Below are 19,706 nucleotides of genomic sequence, written 5' to 3'. Positions count from 1 at the left end.
ATAGTTTTTCAAGAAGTGAAAATAAACCATCTAGATAATGAAATACGAGCATTTCGGACGTGCACTGCATGTATTTATCTAACAAATATTTTATTTAATAATAACATAGATTAGGTTATATTTATATCCATGAATTTTTTTGATTGTACAAGCTTAGTTTTAATAAAAAGAGTCTTCGATACGTGAAACTTCTAATTAGAAAAGGTAATTAGAACAAGCAAAATACCCCCAATGTGTTAGGGAGTAAAAAACAAATAAATATTAAAATATTTTAAAAATAAAAATATAATATAAATTTTATATAAAATATAATGTAATTGCTAATTATTGTGGTGCATCAAAACAACATTTAACTAAGTCCCAAATAGTAAAATAAATGGTCAAGAAGATAGGAGAGCTTGTCCATCACCTTTTCCCTCTATGCGGGCACGGTTCCAATGGCGATGTAGAGAGATTGGAACTCTAGCCCTAACCCCCAAAATGCTATATCATGGCTATGGAAGTGCCAAGGAGTTACCGCGGCCTTCCCTCTCTCCTCACTTTAGTTAAAAAATAATGCAATTTTCCCCATCCTATAAAAAAGTATACTTAGATTGGAGTGGAGAAAGGAGTTTCCTTTTTTTTTTTTGAATTGGGAATCTATTAAAAAGAGCACAGTCAAATTGAAGTTCATAATGTGGCAGCTGAATTTTCTATGACTTTTCAAGAAATTTTTTCTAAATTTTGGAGAGAACAGAATTTTCTCTCTTCTATCTGTTTAATAGGTATTGACCTGAATACAATTTGCACTGATTTAACTACTTGCTTATTGTTGGTGCAACTAGTATTTGGCATATATAAACCTGGGCTCAAACTCCTGGAAATTTCTGGCATTTTTGTTCAAGGTTGGCTTGTTAGTAGTTGAAGAACTCAATCCTTCCAACGAGCCCAAGCTTGCCGCAATCTTTTGAAGGCCCATGAAGGCTCTGTTTGTTTATTATGTGGCATTATGTTTTCTAATCGTTCAATCCAGCATGGGGAAAAAACAAACCTTTCTCTTGGAGAGAGAGAGAGAGAGAGAGATTGAAGAACTCTGCTTTGGAGTCAGTTGCTTGTGAACAGCTTGGGCTTTTGCGCACTCTAGTAAAAAATAATATTTGATGTCTTTTAGGAAATTATAAAACTTGATATGCAAATGAAATCCAAAAGCATTTACCTCATAGTTACAAGAAGGGAAAGAGGCGAGATTACGTAAGGCATGTTTGGGTATTTATGCATGATGTCCTGCATAAATGGGGCCTGTTGCTCAGCTTATGGTCTTCTAAAGACATTATAATCTTAGCCTAAATTCCGTCAGTGAGCTTGTTGGTCTACAAGAAGAAAGAAAAATTCGTGTAGATCTTTAACGAATCATGAGGGGTTCAGTGACAACAATTGCTAGAAAAAGAAATGGAATAACCGCTCTTGCATTTTGTATGTGCCCCTTCAAAAACATAGGAAAGTGAAACTACTCATCAACTTGGACATTAAATATTAATCAAGCGATATTATTTCTTATTGAAGAAGAAGTCAAGGCTTTTGATATTTACTGCCATTAGTGGAATTCTAGGTGATAGATAGTTATTTAGATTTTATTGAATAGGATCTCAAGTCAATGAAATCAAAATTTTCAATCAGACACCATGATGTTTAGTGATGCCTCCAACAATTTGGCAAAAAACATAACAACAATGCTATATAGCACTTGTTTCATATACACGGCCAAGTTTCTTGCAATATGGGGCAAGAGAATATTGATATTTTTTTTTGAAAATTAGTATGATAAATGATTAATATGATAGATGAACGGTGGATGATTTTAAGTCGCCGAATGAGGCCTTGGAAGATTACATGTAAACACAACAGTGTTTTCACACATTTTTTAAAACAAAATCATCAAAAAGTTAAAACTATCCAAAAAGTTATTATGTATCCTCATTGACATTAATAAAAAAATATTTAGTGCTTACTAGATAGAAGTCGCTATTCATCAATTTAGTCATCCTTGTGAGTTACAGCTCATATTTGCTGTGATAAAACTATACTTTTTACTTTAGAATTAAATTATAAATTTATTCATTTTAAGATATGAAAGCAAATTCTTCATGGATTTTAACTACACTATTAGAAAATGAGATGAAGATAATGCATCTAAAAATCTAGCATGGATGACAAGTGCGCCAATGGTCCCAAAATAGAAATTTCGTTTCTACTTCTCATTAATGCTAAACCGTGTCTTAATAGAGAAATTATTGATTTGACTAGATCTACTAGCTGAGTGATGGATCAGCCAAACTATAAGTCAACACGCACAAACATGGGCAAAGAAAAAAAAGGAGGAACAAAGGAGACTTTTGGATATGAGACTGGTCAAACCGCCATCAGTCACCCTTCCCTTTCTTATGCCTAAAATTCCCACCCTTCTCCGTTTGTGCCGTGGCTCTCTCCTTCCTCATTTTATGAAGTTTATGCTCTGGCTACCTTTTTTCTGTCCTCGCACATTTGAAAATGTATCAGAAAAGGTTCTACAAGTTTAAACCTAACTCATCCTGCAATGTTTTTTATCAACTCCCATACAATTGTAATGATATCGTGCAACAATTACAATTCGTTTAGAAGCCAGATACGGTGTCGTCAGCAGCTGGCTAGGTGCGTGCCTATGTTGTTCACAAACAAGACCGCCGCACGGTAGCTGTCTCCATTGACTCGACTCAGTCGGACGGGTTATACACGGCACATTCGGTTTAACCAGTCAGAGAAGAAATATCTTGTAGGTGGGGCTCCTCCCTTCGGATTTCGTCCGACTCTCTGCTATGAATAATTTCTTGCTGCCGCCATCTTCTGTTCCACGTTCCCTTAATTTCTGATTTTAGCCATTGATAAAATGCCACGTACCAAACAACGTAAGAACCAATTCATCTAATTTTTCTTCTATTCCTTCTCTTCAAGGTTGCTCTATAAATTCCTTAAAGCTGCCGAACCAATGAGCCAAAAGCAGGACAAAATACATCTACTGCTTCTCCTTCAACAAATGTTTCTTCCCTTCCTCCACGCTCTCTTCTTCACTTTGTCGTCGCTGCCTCCTCCTTTCGCCGATGCAACCTCCAACCAATACTTGGATTGTGATGCTCCGGCTACCTTTACCTGCGGAAACTTGTCGATCGATGTGTCTTATCCGTTTCTTATGGATGGCCGTCCCGACTATTGCGGCTACCCAGGTTTTAACCTCACTTGCGTCGACCAAGAACCCATGATCAAAATAGAAAATATTGAGTACCAAGTGAAGGGCGTCGACTACTCGAACAGCCTCCTGACCATCGTAAACCAGAATTATGTCGGCCAGTCCTGCCCCAGGCCAGACGAGAACACCACCTTCGATCACCTCCTCTTCGAGTACTCCGACCTTGACCTGAACATCACCGTGTTCATCAACTGCAGCAGCTTAAAAAATCCTCCGCTACATGATATCGGCTGCCTCTTTGACGACAAAACCAGGCTGTACTGGTATTATTGGCTCGACAACTATAGTTTGCCAGCCGGGTGTCAATCGTCTGCGATTCTTCCGATGAATAAGACGGTTGTGGGGCAATTGGTGAGCGGCGGTATATCCTACGAGGACGCGCTGCAGGAGGGGTTCGCCTTGAGGTGGATGGTGGGAAGCGCGTGGTGCGGAGGCTGCGTCGGCTCTGGTGGGATTTGTGGGTACGATTCAGACAATGATCGTCCCTGCTTCTGTCCCGACGGATTGCATACCGGCTCGTGTCATGAAGGTATGTATTCGGACCGTACCCTGCAAGTTGTTCTCTTTCAAGTAGCTACTCAACTCGAAAGAACTTGAAGATCTAAGGCAAATCACACAGCTTTAAGAGTTCGAGAAACATCAGCTTTGTTATAGGTGCCTTATTTATATAAAAAAGATAAAAATAGTTTCAGGAAAGACCCAAGAAGCCATGGAATTTAGGTATGCTACAGATCAGGTCTAGTGAATTAGGTTGATTTGAAGTAGTTCACTTTAGAAAAAATGCAATTTGCCTCGAGAAATCTTTTTCTTGAAAACCTGACACATGGGTTGGTAGAGATGAAACAAAGAGGGGGACGGAGATGCGTGGGTTCCACTCCTGGTGCTTATCATATATATATAGAAAAGATATTGGAGTGAATCAAAAACAAATGATGAATTGCTGGGAAAAGTATATTAGGGAGATTAAGTGATGATAATTAGATTTTCAAGATGGAATTTATGATTACATTGCCATGAAGCAAGCAATGTTTCTGATCAAAAAGAATTATCTAAAACTAATTTCATTTGCTATCAGTCGTTCTTACATGTCGTCTCGGGAAAAAAAATAGAGTACCGTTAATGGATGTGATGCAACGGAAAAAAGTATAACAACTTAGAGTTTCACGAGGTTAGATGAATGATATTATTTAAATTTTTTAGCTCTATATAAATACCAAGATCTTTCAAGCTTATAACTTATACTGAACTAAATACACATCCATATACGTACTTACAAAAAGTTAAATTAGAGCATCAAAGAAGAGGCACAACATGGTTTACACCGCCTGCTTAGTTTTCAGTTATTAAAGAGTTTAATGGGCCCGTAAGACTTCAAGTATATCTTTTAGGCTCCAACACAACATACAGACAATGCAAATATTAATTTGAAGTTCGGGATAAGAAATCAGAAGTTATTTTCCATACAGTATCCGGTGGTGAAGTGGAGAGAGCCTTCGTCCCTCTGTTAGGTAAGTCGGGGGTATAAGGTCCCAGGTCCAAGTCTCGCTGCTACCTCTCCTGTGACATATGAAGGTGACTATAAAGAAAGATATCCTAAGCACAAGTTAGGTTAGGGATAAGGCTGTAGAAGAAATTGTATTCTGGAATGTGTATCACACTAGGCCTTGCCTAACAAAACACCTCGCTAACATAGGCTAAGTTCTAGACTAATCCATTTCAAATTTGGGCTATGGACCTTGCCAGGTATGTTGCTCTAAATCAAGGTGAAAAAATCAGCTGAACGGACTGAACGTATGACATGAAAGTGGACGAAGATTAGGTTATTGATGTGAAAAGGCATAATATATAGCATTTCTATTTTCAGAATGAATTTAGGAAGGTCAAAAAATTGTTGCAGGTTCATGTCACAAACCAGTCTAGAAACGTGCCATGCATGGAAGGCAGTGTTGTATTGCCATGGCAAAGGACGATTCTTTAGAGGAAATCTAATAAATGATATGGAAGTTTCTTTCCCAGCAGGGACCAATGCATGTGAATTCCGTAGGCATCCATCTACTTGAGACCATGGTGCGGTGCCAAGAAGGTCTCCGTGTTTCTTCATATACATCAAAAGTTTTTTGTAACATGGGGCGAGAGAATACTGATGTATTTTTTGAAAATTAGTATGATAAATGATTAAGATGATAGACAATGGAGATTGATGTTAAGTTGCCAAACGAGGCGAGGGATCGAAGATCACATAAACACAATGGTGTTCTAAAACAAAATCATCAAAAACATAAAACATCCGAAAGTTGTTATATATCCTGATTGACATTAATACAAAGATATATTTTAGTGGTTGCTGGTCACTATTCTTTGCGGGTCAACTAAGCCATCCTTGTGAATTATGGCTCCCAATGCTAGAATTATATTTTTTTCACTTGAGAATTAAATTATTAATTATCAATTTTAAGACTTGAAGGCAACTTTTTTGTGAATTTTAACTACACCATTAAGAATGAGATGAAAATAATGCTTTTAAAAATCTAGCATGGATGACAAGTCAATCTAAAATGAAAGTTTCGTTTCCACTTCTCACCAACGCAAACCGCGTCTCGGGTGCATGGGGAACTTGCTCAGCGGTCCATTTATTGACCGAACTTTAACATTAAATCCCTGTTGACCGGTTGTTTAACAACCGGTCCATATATATTTTAACATTGCTTTATGGGACAAAAATGCCCCCGCCTCTCCCATTCCCACCGAAGAAGGAGAAGAAAAAGGCAGCCGCCGGCCACGGCCCACCCCCTCCCGCACCTGCCGCCGGCCATGGCCCACCCCCTCCCGCACCTGCCGCCGCGCCCGTCGCCCGCCCCCTCCCGCACCCGCTGCCCCCTTCCGCGCCGCCGGAAATACCTCCGCCCCACGGTGGGGAGGTGCCAAAGAAGAGGAGCCGCTGCCCCCCCCCCCCCCCCCCCCCCCCGGTGGCCCCATCTTGCGGCCGCCACCGTCCGACCCCCTTCCGTAGCTGCCGGCCTCGCGAGAGGAGAAGGAAGAAGAAAGAAGGAGAAGGGAAGAAGAGAAGAAAAAAAAAAGAAAAAGAAAAGAAAAAAAAGAAAATGAAAGAAAAAGAAGAAAAGAAAATAAAATAAAAATAAAAATAAAGTTAACTGTGTTCACAGACAACTTAACTATGTTCACAGACCTGGAGTCGACCCCTGCTCACCTGGAGTCGACTCTCAGGCTTTCCTAGACAAGTTAACTGTGTTCCTAGATAACTTAACTATGTACCTAGACAACTGTGTTCCTAGACAAGTTAACTGTGTTCTCAAACAACTGAACTGTGTTCCTAGACAAGTTAACAGTGTTCCTAGACAAGTTAACTTTGTTCCCAAACAACTTAACTGTGTTCCTAGACAAGTTAACTGTGTTCCCAGATAAGTTAACTGTGTTCCCAAACAACTTAACTGTGTTCCAAGACAACTGTGTTCCTAGACAAGTTAACTGTGTTCCTAGACAAGTTAACTGTGTTCCCAAACAATTTAACTGTGTTCCTAAACAACTGTGTTCCTAGACAAGTTAACTGTGTTCCTAGACAACTTAACTGTGTTCCCAGACAAGTTAATTGTGTTCCCAAACAACCTAACTGTGTTCCTAGACAACTGTGTTCCTAGACAAGTTAATTGTGTTCCTAAATAAGTTAACTGTGTTCTCAAACAATTTAACTGTGTTCCTAAACAACTGTGTTCCTAGACAAGTTAACTGTGTTCCTAGACAACTTAACTGTGTTCCCAGACAAGTTAACTGTGTTCCTAGATAACTTAACTGTATTTCCAGACAAGTTAACTGTGTTCCCAAACAACTTAACTGTGTTCCTAGACAAATTAACTGTGTTCCTAGACAAGTTAATTGTGTTCCCAAACAACTTAACTGTATTCTTAGATAACTGTGTTCCTAAACAACTTAACTGTGTTCACAGACAACTTAACTGTGTTCCTAGACAACTGTATTCCTAGACAAGTTAACTGTGTTCCTAGACAAGTTAACTGTGTTCCCAAACAATTTAACTCTGTTCCTAAACAACTGTGTTCCTAGACAAGTTAACTGTGTTCCAGACAAGTTAGCTGTGTTCCCAGACAAGTTAGCTGTGTTCCTAGACAACTTAACTGTGTTCCCAGACAAGTTAACTGTGTTCCCAAACAACTTAACTGTGTTCCTAGACAACTGTGTTCCTAGACAAATTAACTATGTTCCCAAACAACTTAACTGTATTCTTAGATACCTGTGTTCCTAAACAACTTAACTGTGTTCACAGACAACTTAACTGTGTTCCTAGACAACTGTGTTCCTAGACAAGTTAACTGTGTTCCTAGACAAGTTAACTGTGTTCCCAAACAATTTAACTGTGTTCCTAAACAACTGTGTTCCTAGACAAGTTAACTGTGTTCCTAGACAACTTAACTGTGTTCCCAGACAAGTTAACTGTGTTCCTAGACAACTTAACTGTGTTCACAGACAAGTTAACTGTGTTCCCAAACAACTTAACTGTGTTCCTAGACAACTGTGTTCCTAGACAAATTAACTGTGTTCCCAAACAACTTAACTGTATTCTTAGATAACTGTGTTCCTAAACAACTTAACTGTGTTCACAGACAACTTAATTGTGTTCCTAGACAACTGTGTTCCTAGACAAGTTAACTGTGTTCCTAGACAAGTTAACTGTGTTCCCAAACAATTTAACTGTGTTCCTAAACAACTGTGTTCCTAGACAAGTTAACTGTGTTCCTAGACAACTTAACTGTGTTCCTAGACAAGTTAACTGTGTTTCTAGACAAGTTAACTGTGTTCCCAGACAAGTTAACCGTGTTCCCAAACAACTTAACTGTGTTCCTAGATAAATTAACTGTGTTCCTAGACAAGTTAACTGTGTTCCCAAACAACTTAACTGTATTCTTAGATAACTGTGTTCCTAAACAACTTAACTGTGTTCACAGACAACTTAACTGTGTTCCTAGACAACTGTGTTCCTAGACAAGTTAACTGTGTTCCTAGACAAGTTAACTATGTTCCCAAACAATTTAACTGTGTTCCTAAACAACTGTGTTCCTAGACAAGTTAACTGTGTTCCTAGACAACTTAACTGTGTTCCTAGACAAGTTAACTGTATTCCTAGACAACTTAACTGTGTTTCCAGACAAGTTAACCGTGTTCCCAAACAACTTAACTGTGCTCCTAGACAAATTAACTGTGTTCATAGACAACTTAACTGTCTTCCCAGACAAGTTAACTGTGTTCCCAAACAACTTAACTGTGTTCCCAAACAACTGTGTTCCTAGACAACTTAACTGTGTTCACAGACAACTTAACTGTGTTCCTAGACAAGTTAACTGTGTTCCTAGACAAGTTAACTGTGTTCACAGACAACTTAACTGTGTTCACAGACCTGGGGTCGACCCCTGCTCACCTGGAGTCGACTCTCTCAGGCTTTCCAGAGAGCTGTTTTTCTGCCTGATTTCAAGGGTCGACTCCAGCTCTTCAGGGGTCGACCCCAGCTCTTCAGGGGTCGACCCCAGCTCTTCAGGGGTCGACCTCAGTATAAGTCTACAATAATTTTCTAATAACACTTAACTGTGTGCACAGTCGAAATAACTGTGTTCTGGGGTAGAATAAGTGTGTTCCGGGATGATTTAAATATGTTCCAAGCTTATTTAACCGTGTGTCATGTTAGATTAAGTGTGTTCCAAACTTATTTAATTGTTCCAAGCTTATTTAACTTTATTTTTATTTTTTCCTTTTTTTTCTTTTTTTTTTCTTTTTTTTTATTCTCTTCTTCCCTTCTTCTTCTTTCTTCTTTTTTCTCCTTCCGCGAGCTGACGGCACACAGTTAAGTTGTCTGCGAACACAGTTAACAGGACTGTGCACACAGTTAAGTGTTCTTAGAAAATTGTTGTAGAAGTGAGCGAGTCGACCCAAGATTCTCACGAGTCGACCCCAGCAGAGCAGGAGTCGACCCCAGTTCAAACTTTTTCTTTTCTTTTTCTTTTTTTTCTTCTCTTCTTCCCTTCTTCTTCTTTCTTCTCTTCCCGCGAGGCCGGCGGCGCCGGAAAGGGGTTGGGCCACGGCGGACGCTGGAGGAGGGCGGGCCATGGCCGGCGACAGCCGCAGGACGCGGGACGGCGCCCTTCTTCCTCTTCTTCGGCACCTTCCCACCATGGGGGCAGGGGCGGAGGCATTCCCGGCGGCGCGGTCGCAGGAGGGGGCTCGGGAGGAGGCGAGCCGGGCCGGCGGCGGCCGCGGGAGGGGGCAGGCCGCGGTCGGCAGCAGCCGCGGCTGGGAGATTACAGTTTGGAAAGTCTCTGAAATTCTTCTTCTTCGGAAGGATGGGAGATCATGAGGGAAGAAGCATTTTCGGTATCTTATTTCAAAATAAAAGGGGCTCAGGGACCGGGAATTACAGTTTGGAAAGTTTCTGGACCGGTTGTTTGAGATTTAATTAACAAGGACTTTTTGTTATAGTGGAGTCTTTAGAGGGATGGGAAAGTCAATTACCCTTTTCTCTATACGCGACTTGCGTGCTTTTTTTCTCGGCACGAACTTTCATGCTCCATTCATCTTGGACAAAAAGAAGACTTTTGGAAATAAGACGGTCAAACGTCAAACCGCCAACAACCGCCCTTCCCTTTCTTATGCCTAAATCTCTCATCCGTCTCCATCGCTCTCTCCTTCTTCATTTTTAGAAGTTCATGCTCTCGCTCTGTCCTTGCTCATTTTCAGAATGCTTAGAGGGTAGCAAAGCTTTAAAGACCATTGGGAGTAAGGGCAGATTTAGAGAATTGGCTTCGCAAAATAAATAGCTATTTGGGAGCATTTCAAATATTTATATTTTTTTCTTAAAATATATATATAAATAGATAAAAAATACTAAATCACACGAGTAAATTCATATTTCATAGCAAAACTATTTTCATTAAAAATATTCATAGAACTATTTTTTATAATAAAGCATTATTTTCATAATACTATGCAGATCCATAATTTTAAAAAAAAATGACATCTTTACTGGCAATACCATATGCATAAAAAACATGATCATTTTAAAAATAATAATGAGTCTAAGATCTACTTACCTCTTTCACCTTAGATCATCAGACATCACTAGGCAAATCTGCTGAACCTATTTAAAAATATTAAAAGCAAAATTAATTTCTATTCAATAATTTTAATTGAATTAAAAATAATAAGAGAAGGTTTGATCAAGAGAATAGTGGTTCCAAATGGGTCGGACTAAACGGTTCACTTAATGAATTATAGGGCACGGTCTCGATTGAGGTCAAGATCATTCAACAAGATTTATCAATAGTGGTTTCAGAAACACTCAATATGGCCAAGGTGATCAGTCCGATAGGCGGCCTAGGCACTAGGGCAGTTTAGGGTCTCTTTATAGACATCAATCTGGATTCATAGGATAGAAAGGTGGGACCCTTCACTGGGGTCTATAGGTCTTTTATAGAGAGAAAGAGAGATTAGGAGAGAAAGAAGAGAGGAAATAAGAGAGAGAAAGAGAGGGAAGAGATATTTCTGAGAGTTTTAATTTCTGATAAAACTAGTAAAATCATTTTCTTTCTGCACTAAACTCTGTTTGTGATGGATTATCTCATGCAGAAAAAAAAAGCAAGCCATGGAGGAAGATTGCAATAGGTATTGAACACCAACCCAATCTCTTCAAAGTTTTTTCATCTTTCTAAACATCATGAGAAGTCATTTTTTGGTACAGCATTGCAAGGATAGGTACTTCATGAGATGTTTTTTTTTAAAAAAAAAATGGCAGCTCCCGGACATACTTTATGGACCGTAAAATAGAACAAAGAAAACCCTCAAAGATAGTTATCTAGCATCTTAGGAATTTCTTTTTTTTTTATTGAAAGGGAGGCAAGATGAGCCGCCCGTTTTTAATTAAATCAATAGAAAAAATTACATCAGAGAGGAGCAATGAAGAATTACAAGATTCAGGAGAAAACAGAGGACATAGGAAAAGTCAAAAAGCACATAATCTTCCAAAGCAACAGCAGCAGCCCGGCATGAATATCATGCTGATATATACAGGATGCTCTGTTCCAGAAATGACCTTGCCAACACTAACCAGCCATTGGTCAATTGCTATGAATCCGGCCAAATCATCTAACATGAATTGCATGATACTAGGAAACCTTCAACCAACAGCATCGGATCAAACAACCAAATAGAGGGATTTAATCATCCTGCAGAGAGGAAGGAAGGGCTTTGACTCTACTACTAATCTTCCCAAAAACCAACAAGAGCTTTTGATTGCATACAAATTGACCAGTCATTGAAAAATTGAAGACTAGCATAAGCGATAGAAGTGATGGAAGATTCTCTGTGGAGAAAGATACATGCATTTCTCAACTTCCAACAAGTCCAAATCATGGCCAAGAACAACATAGGAATAATAGGCTGAAAAGCTTTAGGGAAGTTTCTAAATCTCCAATACAAATTAAAATGGGGCTTAGGTCCCATTTTTTTATTTCGCAATATTTAAGTAAAATCGGTAAGTGATTTTCCGACTTCACTTAAAAGTCACGAAGCCGCTCGCTCTCCCTTTTTCTCTTTTTTCTTCTTCTTTTTTTTCTTCGTTGATGAGTTTCGTTTCCGTTGCCGGAACTATCCCGGTCTACCGCCGGGATGGCTCGGTTCAACTCGAATCGCCTGGTTCGGGACGGTTCCCCCGACCCTATTTAAGCCCATTTCTTGAAGCAAAAGTTAAATTTTCAAGATGACCATGGGCATTCTAGTAGTTATTTCTTCCCATCTTTTCTTTAATATTATTAATTATAAATCGATAATGTTAAAGGTTATTTGTAAGTATCTTCTTAGCATTGGCATTTTTCAGTCATGAACTCATACTCTCTTTGTAGGTTCAGCAGCACTTACCGGTGGTCTCCTTTTGGCATGCCTTTTATCCTTTCTCTACTTACGCCAGCATGAAAAACTTCCCAACTCAATCTTCTTTTGGAGAAAAAAATCAGATAATTCACAGAATATTAAAGCCTTTCTGGAGAGATATGGATCTTTTGCTCCAAAAAAATACAGGTACAAAGATGTGAAAAAGATCACCAGAAAATTTCACGAAAAACTAGGACAAGGTGGTTATGGCACTGTATTCAAAGGTACTCTCATGGATGGTCGTTTGGCTGCTGTAAAGATCTTATCAGACTCCAAGGGTGATGGAGAGGAATTTGTTAATGAGGTTGCAAGCATAGGTAGGACCTCTCATGTGAACATTGTTAGTCTGCTGGGCTTTTGTTCAGAGGAGTCCAAAAGAGCACTTATTTATGAATTCATGCCCAATGGATCACTAGATAAGTACATATACTCAGAGAAATCAATTCTTGGTCAGGAGATGTTATACCAAATAGCAACTGGCGTAGCCCAAGGTTTAGCATACCTGCATCGTGGGTGCAACACACGTATAGTACATTTCGATATTAAACCTCATAATATCCTATTAGACCAGGAATTTTGTCCGAAGATATCTGATTTTGGGTTGGCTAAGTTATGCCCGCCAAAAGTTAGCATACTTTCCATGGCAGATACCAGAGGAACGATCGGCTATATTGCCCCGGAAGTTTTCTCGAGAAATTTTGGAGTTGTCTCTAGTAAATCTGATGTATATAGCTATGGAATGATGTTGCTGGAAATGGTTGGAGGAAGAAAGAATATAGATGTTGGAGCTGGGGAAACTAGTGAAATTTATTTTCCACATTGGATTTATAAGCATCTTGAGCAAGATGGAGGTCTACAAGCTTATGGGGTAACAGTGGAAACTGAAGAAATCGCCAGAAAGATGATATTAGTTGGGCTATGGTGCATACAAACCAAACCAGAAAATCGACCTTCCATGAGCAAGGTGGTAGATATGTTGCAGGGAAGCCTAAGTGACTTGCAACTCCCTCCAAATCCAGTTCTATCTTCTCCTCAAGTTCTATCTCCTCCTCAAGGATCATTGATTGATTCATCAGCAGAAATGACTGCCTGATATGTTTGACTCCCTGTGGGAAGTATGAATTTTCTTTTGGTGTAGCAAACAACACATGATTCAGCTTATAATAAATAAATATGGAAGCTTAACTGAAATGATTTACTTTTATACTTTTAGAGATGGCTTTATGTGTATGCTTCCTCCAACTGTCATTGTTACAGTAATCAAGCATTGCAGTCTCTCTGTGCTTTCTCCAAAAATAACTCTCTGCGATGTGGGCATGCACACTTTAAACAATAAACCAGTATTGCAAATTGGTTAACAAAAACAAGAATTACTTGGTCATGAATATATGATGCTGAAAGAATGTATTTTTCTGTACATTGTGATCTTTATATGTTGTCGTGTTTAGCCACTGACAGAGAAATGAGAGAAGTAATTTTTCTTTTCTAGTCCATCGTACCAATTGAGTTTTCTTTTTCTTTTCTTCTCCTTTTTTTCCCCCATTGAACAGACATTTGAGGATACATTGTAGTGATCGCATAGGAAGTGCCAATTACATGGTACATGCATTCGTTTTCCAAATATTCATGTATTTGAAAGTATGTACGAGATGAATTACTGCTTCCAATAACATGAGAGTTCCATCATATATATCAGCCACTGCTATGGGGGAAGCAGAGCGATGAGTTGTTAAAACGGTGTGGTAGTATTGTAGTAAACATATTGTGGAGTCGTAGGTGTCACTTTGCAAGCAGACAAATAAAACAGTAGAATTGGAAGACTCTGAGCTGATTCTAATTGTATTTTGCTGGAGAAAATGTGTGCATCATTTGTTGTTGTTATTTTGAATTTTGATTGCTCTACAACATGTCATAATGAGATTCTATAGCACCTGATCTAAAGCAATGTCAAAACGTTGGATATTCATGTGCATTCTAGTAAAAAACAATATCTAAAGTCTTTTAAGAAATTCCAAAACTTGATATGCAAATGGAAATCCAAAAGCATTTACCTTGTTGAAATAATTAGGGAAGAAGAGAAAAATAAGAGAATCGTATTTTTGCTCGTCTTTACAATGTACAGGGGCAATCTTTATATAGTATTAGGAGGCTGATGAAGTTTGGTAAGACTGACTAAAGCACAATCAATCACAAATCAATCAAGATGAAGTTTAGCCGACTAAGTTTGGCATAAACAATCAATCAATGGATTCTAAGATCCTTCTCAAACTCAAAGTGGTAAAGTGGACACCAACTTGAGTTTGAAAACAATAGAGTGAAAGATGCGAGGAGGATGAGCTTTGTTAAAGATGTCCACAGCAAGAACAGATCTCAAAGAGAATGCAATCGAAGCTCAATGATGCTTGTAGACGAAAGCACCATAAAAGAAGAGCAAGAGACCTCGAACTAGATAATGAAGGAGCCAAGGGCAGCAAATAAAGCTGGAGATTAAGGACTGGAGCGGTGTCATGCAAATATATGCCTCCATGATCGAGAGCAGGACCATGCGCCTGCCAAGTTTACCTTTGCCAAGCTTCTGACAGTATGATGTGGCGCGTTGCTCCTACTTGATCGACAGCAGGACCGCGCCTGCCAAGTTTACTTTCGCCAAGTTTCTGATGGTACGGTGTGACGTACGTCGCCGCCTCCTCCATGGAGGAACAAGAGCACCGGAAGCTGGTGCTCAGGGAGCTTAACTCGCTCATCTCCAAAGAAACAAGAACACGAGAAGCTGATGCTCAGGAAGCGTAACTCCCTCATCTCAGAAGAAACAAGAGCACCAGTAGCGGGTACTCAGGGAGCTTAACTCCCTCATCTCCAGAAGAACAGGAGCACCGAAAACGGGTGATCAAGGAGCTTAACTTCCTCACGGGAGGAATAGAAGTACTAAAAGCAGATACTCGAGGAGCTTAACTCCCTTATCTTCGGAGGAACAGGAGCACCGAAAGCGGATGCTCAGGGAGCTTAACTCCCTCATCTCCGGAAGAACAGGAGTACCAAAAGCAAGTGCTCGAGGGGCTTAACTTCCTCATCTCTCGAGAAACAGGAGGTTTAAGTATAGACGGAGACGATGTCGGGTCTGAAGCTGCTCATGACGGTGCGGGCCATGCTGAGGCCCATCGTGCTGGGCGAAGCCAAACATCTGCTCACGGATGGCCTGGAAGGAATGCCAAGGGTCCGAGTCCACGAAGATGCTGCTCTCTTCTGCACTGCCCTCTTCTTGCCTGGGTTTCGGAAGCAATAAGGGAGCCGGTGGTGAGGGAGAGGGTGGATGAGCAAGGGTAAAGGAAGGCATTGACGACCTTCTTGTTATAGATGTTGAACACCACGTTGAGAGCCCACTAGGTGGCGAAGTAGATCTCACGGTACCAAGGTCCATAGGGTGCTTTATGAGCTGGAAGTAGTCATGGAGGCCCATGCCCACCACATCCACAGCGGAATTGAACCATATGCTCTTCTTGTTCTTCATCAGCTTCGTCAAGACCTGGCCGCACTTCTTCATCATTGCAGAGAGAAGAAGTGCTCGAGGAGACTGTGGACGCGCTCGGGGAGAGACTCCTCCTCCGGATCAGACACACGGCGGCGGCGCGGAGACGTGAACAGGCACTCGGTGACGGAGTGCACGGGGGGTGGCTCCTTTTGTCACGCCCCGAACCCGGGGCCTGGGGCGCGAGCAGACGCCGCGCACCTACAGGGCGGACCCCGCAGGCACGCAAGGCAGATAAATCAGATCAACTATCAATAACTAATTAAAAATAAATTCCAGTTTTCAAATCAAATGTCCATATTTATACATAAGACAAAAGAAAATCCATATCTACTAGCTAACTACATCATGATCTCTCCATCCCGTAATCCCTACAATCATATGTCATCACCTACAAAAATGTAAATAATAGAAGTGAGCTAACAGCTCAGTAGGCAACATCATGCAGTAAAGTCATCATATAACATGTCGTCATGCATATAAAAGCAACTAAACTCAGGAATCCAAAAATTCACACGATAATCCGTAAACCCGATCCGAGACTCAAAATAACTCAACCGCATGACTACGGCCACATCACCCAGTGGCATGGTTACACCGAAGTGCCAATACAACTCTCCGAAGAGCCGCTCCAATGAGCCAACGCACCACTGTGCCGCACCCCCTGGTGCCAAACTCACGCTCCACTGAGCCAACGCACCACTGTGCCGCACCCCCTGGTGCCAAACTCACGCTCCACTAAGCCGCTCCGAAGAGCAAAATGCACCCATGTGCCGCCACTATTCTATCACCGGTGGTCGCGGTGTCGAAACTAGTTCCTCAGTACAAGTCGACAGGGCCAACGTATCATCCCATTGGCGGCGCCTAGACTATAGTCACGCGGATTTTAAAAATCATTAAATCAACTTTCTGTATCAAAGTCATAATCATACTCCCAACAGTAAAGCACATAACAATTTATAAAATTAAATATTTAATTATAATTCTAACACATATTACCAATAATAAATCAATAAATCAACATATGCAAGATACATGTAAAAATTCTACTTTAAAGCAACGGTCACCTACCTGGGTTCGCTTAAAAATTCCTGCCACAGATATCAAGAACCCCTGATTAAACATCAATATTAATTATTTAATTAATTAAGAAACATAATTTAAACTAATTCCAACCCCTTAAACTCCTAAGTCCATAGATCCAAGAATGGGCCCCTAAGATCCAACATAGACCCTAAAATCAGAACTCTTTAAACCCAAGTCAATTGTGGCCCAACACAGATTAGGCCCAACTGAACCAAACCAGATTACAGGTCCAGATCAGATCTCGGGCCCAAACCAACCCAGCCCACAGATCCAATTTGGCCCGACTCAGCCCAAAAACAGGTCCCTAACCCAACCCAAACCAGACTACATTCAAATCAGATTAACCCAAGTTTCTGACTCAGATTCAGACCATAACCAAAACCCATTCACTCAAACCCAGATCAAACCCAATTCAAGGATTAGGTGGAACCGGTTCATAATTTAAACCGGTTCATGGTCTGATCCCCACTTGAGGCATAGATTTCAACGCAAGGATAAACCCAGGCCGAATGAAGAAGAAGAAGAAGAAGAAAGAGAAGAAGAAGAAGAAGAAGAAGAAGAAGAAGAAATGAAAAGGAAGAAAGGGGGGGGGGCCGGTGGTTCCGGTCGGCCCTCGGCGGTCGACCGTGGCCCTCGGCGGTGGCGCTCGGCCAGCCGCCGTCGGCCATCCCCCTTCACAGGCGGCGCCAGACGGGAAGAAGAAGGAGAAGAAGAAAGGGAGGAAATAGAGGGAGGAAAGAGAGGGACCGGGGCTGGGAAGCCCGGCCCCCGTTCGCCCACCTCCGGCCGAACCCGTTTCGGCCGGATTTGACCCCGGCCGGCCACCGTCGGCCGGCCGAATCCCATTAAAAATTTTCCAAAAACGGGGGATGAAAACCGGTTGTCATCCCTCTTTTCTCTCCCCTTAAATCCCCAAAAAAAAACAATAAATAGGTTGCCTTTCTCACCTCTAGTCGTCGGCGTGGTTCCCCGGCGGCGATGGCGGCTCCGGCAGCGGCGGCGGCTCCGGCGGCGGCAGCGGCTCTCAAGGAAGGGGAAAGAGGAGGAATGGGGCTCTCAGAGAAGAGAAAGAGAGAGAGAGAGAGATAGAGAGGGAGAGGGAAGAGGGGAAGAGGGAAGAGGGAAGAGGGGGGGGGGGGGGTGGTGTGCGGAGATCCCGCAGGCCGTTCGGCCGGCGGGTTCATCGTGGGAAGACCACGATGAATAGACTGAAGTCGGCATCCATTGCCGACTTCAGTTCATTGGGCCCAACAACGGGCCCAATTTCTGGTCTTTACACCTTTCTCCGCCAGACCGCGACACGGGTTCTTCTCCTCCTTCTCCTTGGATCTGGAAGTGGTCGACGGCAGTGGAGACACAGGCACGTAGAAGCCGCCGAAGACAGGGGAGCATGAGGCGTCATGAGACCGGGCTCTCCCCTTCTTCCACGATCGGACGCCGGAAGAGACCCAGGAATAGGACGTCGGCTTGGGAGAAGACGCCCCTGCTGATGCGATGGGGCTTGGGTAGGAGCAGCCTTTATATGGTATTAGAACGCTGACGAAGTTTGATAAAATCGATTAAGTTTGACGAAATCAATCATAGATTAATTAAAATAAAGTTTAGTAAAATCGACTAAGTTTGGGACAATCAATCAATGAATTCTAACATACCCTACCAGTACAAGAAGAAGGGAATAGAGGTTTGGAATTCAAATTGGTGTGTCAATGTATTCCCACCAACCACTTCTATTCAAACTTTAATCCCTAACCACACAACCCCCCGCTTGAGCCAGCTATCCATTTTATAAATTTTATTTTTTGGATTAAATAAGGATAAAAGGAGGAAAATCAGATAACCAGACAAGCAATCTTCAAATTGAGCTTTTTTGGACCGCTAAGGCTCCACTAATTTTATATTAGAAAAGATTCTAATGTCCCAAGGTTCTATCCATTTAAAATTAGTTAACCGATCTGAAAAGAACTAAAAATGGCCATTGGCATCTCTCAAACTTATATTCTATCTGATATTTAATCTTGAAAAGGATGTATCCGCATATGAATCTTTACTTTGTTATATATAATCATACATAAACCAACTAAAACATATAACAAGACAATTTTCAAAACTGAAAAATAAAAGCACATAAAAGACCAATGACTTGACCAAATAAAACCCACATCATCATTCCCTTCCCACAGCCACATGATCCTGGAATGGGCAAACCATTCCAGGATAACCCATTCCAGGATCCCCAAGACAGGATAACAGGGTCGGTTGCAAGTCGCAAGAAAAATTCCAGCCGCTAACCTTTGGTTAAAGGCTTGGGTTCCTTTCTTTGAATCGTATCTTGCACGATTTCAAAGCACTTCAATTTGTTTGGAGGCGCAATCCGGTTGATGTTGCGAAAGCGAAAGATACACCCCGAGCCATTCAATAATCCCACTCGGATATGTGTTCGGATTCCAAGCGAAAGAATGATTGATCGTCGTCCGTTAGATCATCCCCCATCCCGCTCGCAAAATATTTGTTCATCATCAGTCTGCACAGTTCTCGAAGCGATGTTTGTAAGATCCACCGGTGGATCCGCGCACCCCTACCCCTTGGACGCAGAGATGGAGTCTTCCAACGGTCAAAAACTAAACGTTATAAGCTACTCTAAATGGCAGTTAACGCGTTCGACAAACCCCTGCCCTTTGACCACATGCAGTAATAAAACGCTGAACTCAAGGCAAAAACGATAGACCTCCCCGCTTCCCAAGGCTAATTCGGTAATTAAAACACGAGAACGCTAATCTCGACTCCAGGATGGCAATCCAGATATCCGGCTGCATATCCAATCTCGTCAACACACGTGTCCGAATTACCCCACGTGGCGGTATTTCAATCCTCTGATTGTAAAAATCCAGATTC

The 19,706-nt window shown here is 41.3% G+C and overlaps 1 protein-coding gene across 1 annotated transcript; it reads left to right on the top strand.

Moving 5' to 3' along the window:
- The first annotated feature begins 2,973 nt into the window (after window positions 1-2,973).
- LOC148703501 (LEAF RUST 10 DISEASE-RESISTANCE LOCUS RECEPTOR-LIKE PROTEIN KINASE-like 2.1) lies at window positions 2,974-13,388 on the top strand. The gene is made up of 3 exons (XM_089930767.1): window positions 2,974-3,788; window positions 10,904-10,939; window positions 12,175-13,388. Exons 1-3 carry the CDS (start codon window positions 3,002-3,004, stop codon window positions 13,293-13,295), a joined length of 1,944 nt encoding a protein of 647 aa, XP_089786893.1. The 5' UTR covers window positions 2,974-3,001; the 3' UTR covers window positions 13,296-13,388.
- The last annotated feature ends 6,318 nt before the right edge of the window (window positions 13,389-19,706 follow it).

Source organism: Phoenix dactylifera, chromosome 5, assembly GCF_051530095.1.
Source record: "Phoenix dactylifera cultivar Ajwa chromosome 5, Ajwa_hap1_PhDact_Kaust_v1.1, whole genome shotgun sequence".
In the NCBI taxonomy this organism is placed as follows: Eukaryota; Viridiplantae; Streptophyta; class Magnoliopsida; order Arecales; family Arecaceae; genus Phoenix; species Phoenix dactylifera.
Note: the sequence above shows the minus strand (reverse complement) of the source record. Positions and strands in the feature narration are given on the sequence as shown.

Coding starts and splice junctions, on each gene's coding strand:
- LOC148703501 (XM_089930767.1), top strand. CDS start 3,002: ATGAGCCAAAAGCAGGACAAAATACATCTACTGCTTCTCCTTCAACAA. Junction 3,789..10,903: donor TACCGGCTCGTGTCATGAAG/GTATGTATTCGG, acceptor TATCTCATGCAG/AAAAAAAAAGCAAGCCATGG. Junction 10,940..12,174: donor ATGGAGGAAGATTGCAATAG/GTATTGAACACC, acceptor CTCTCTTTGTAG/GTTCAGCAGCACTTACCGGT.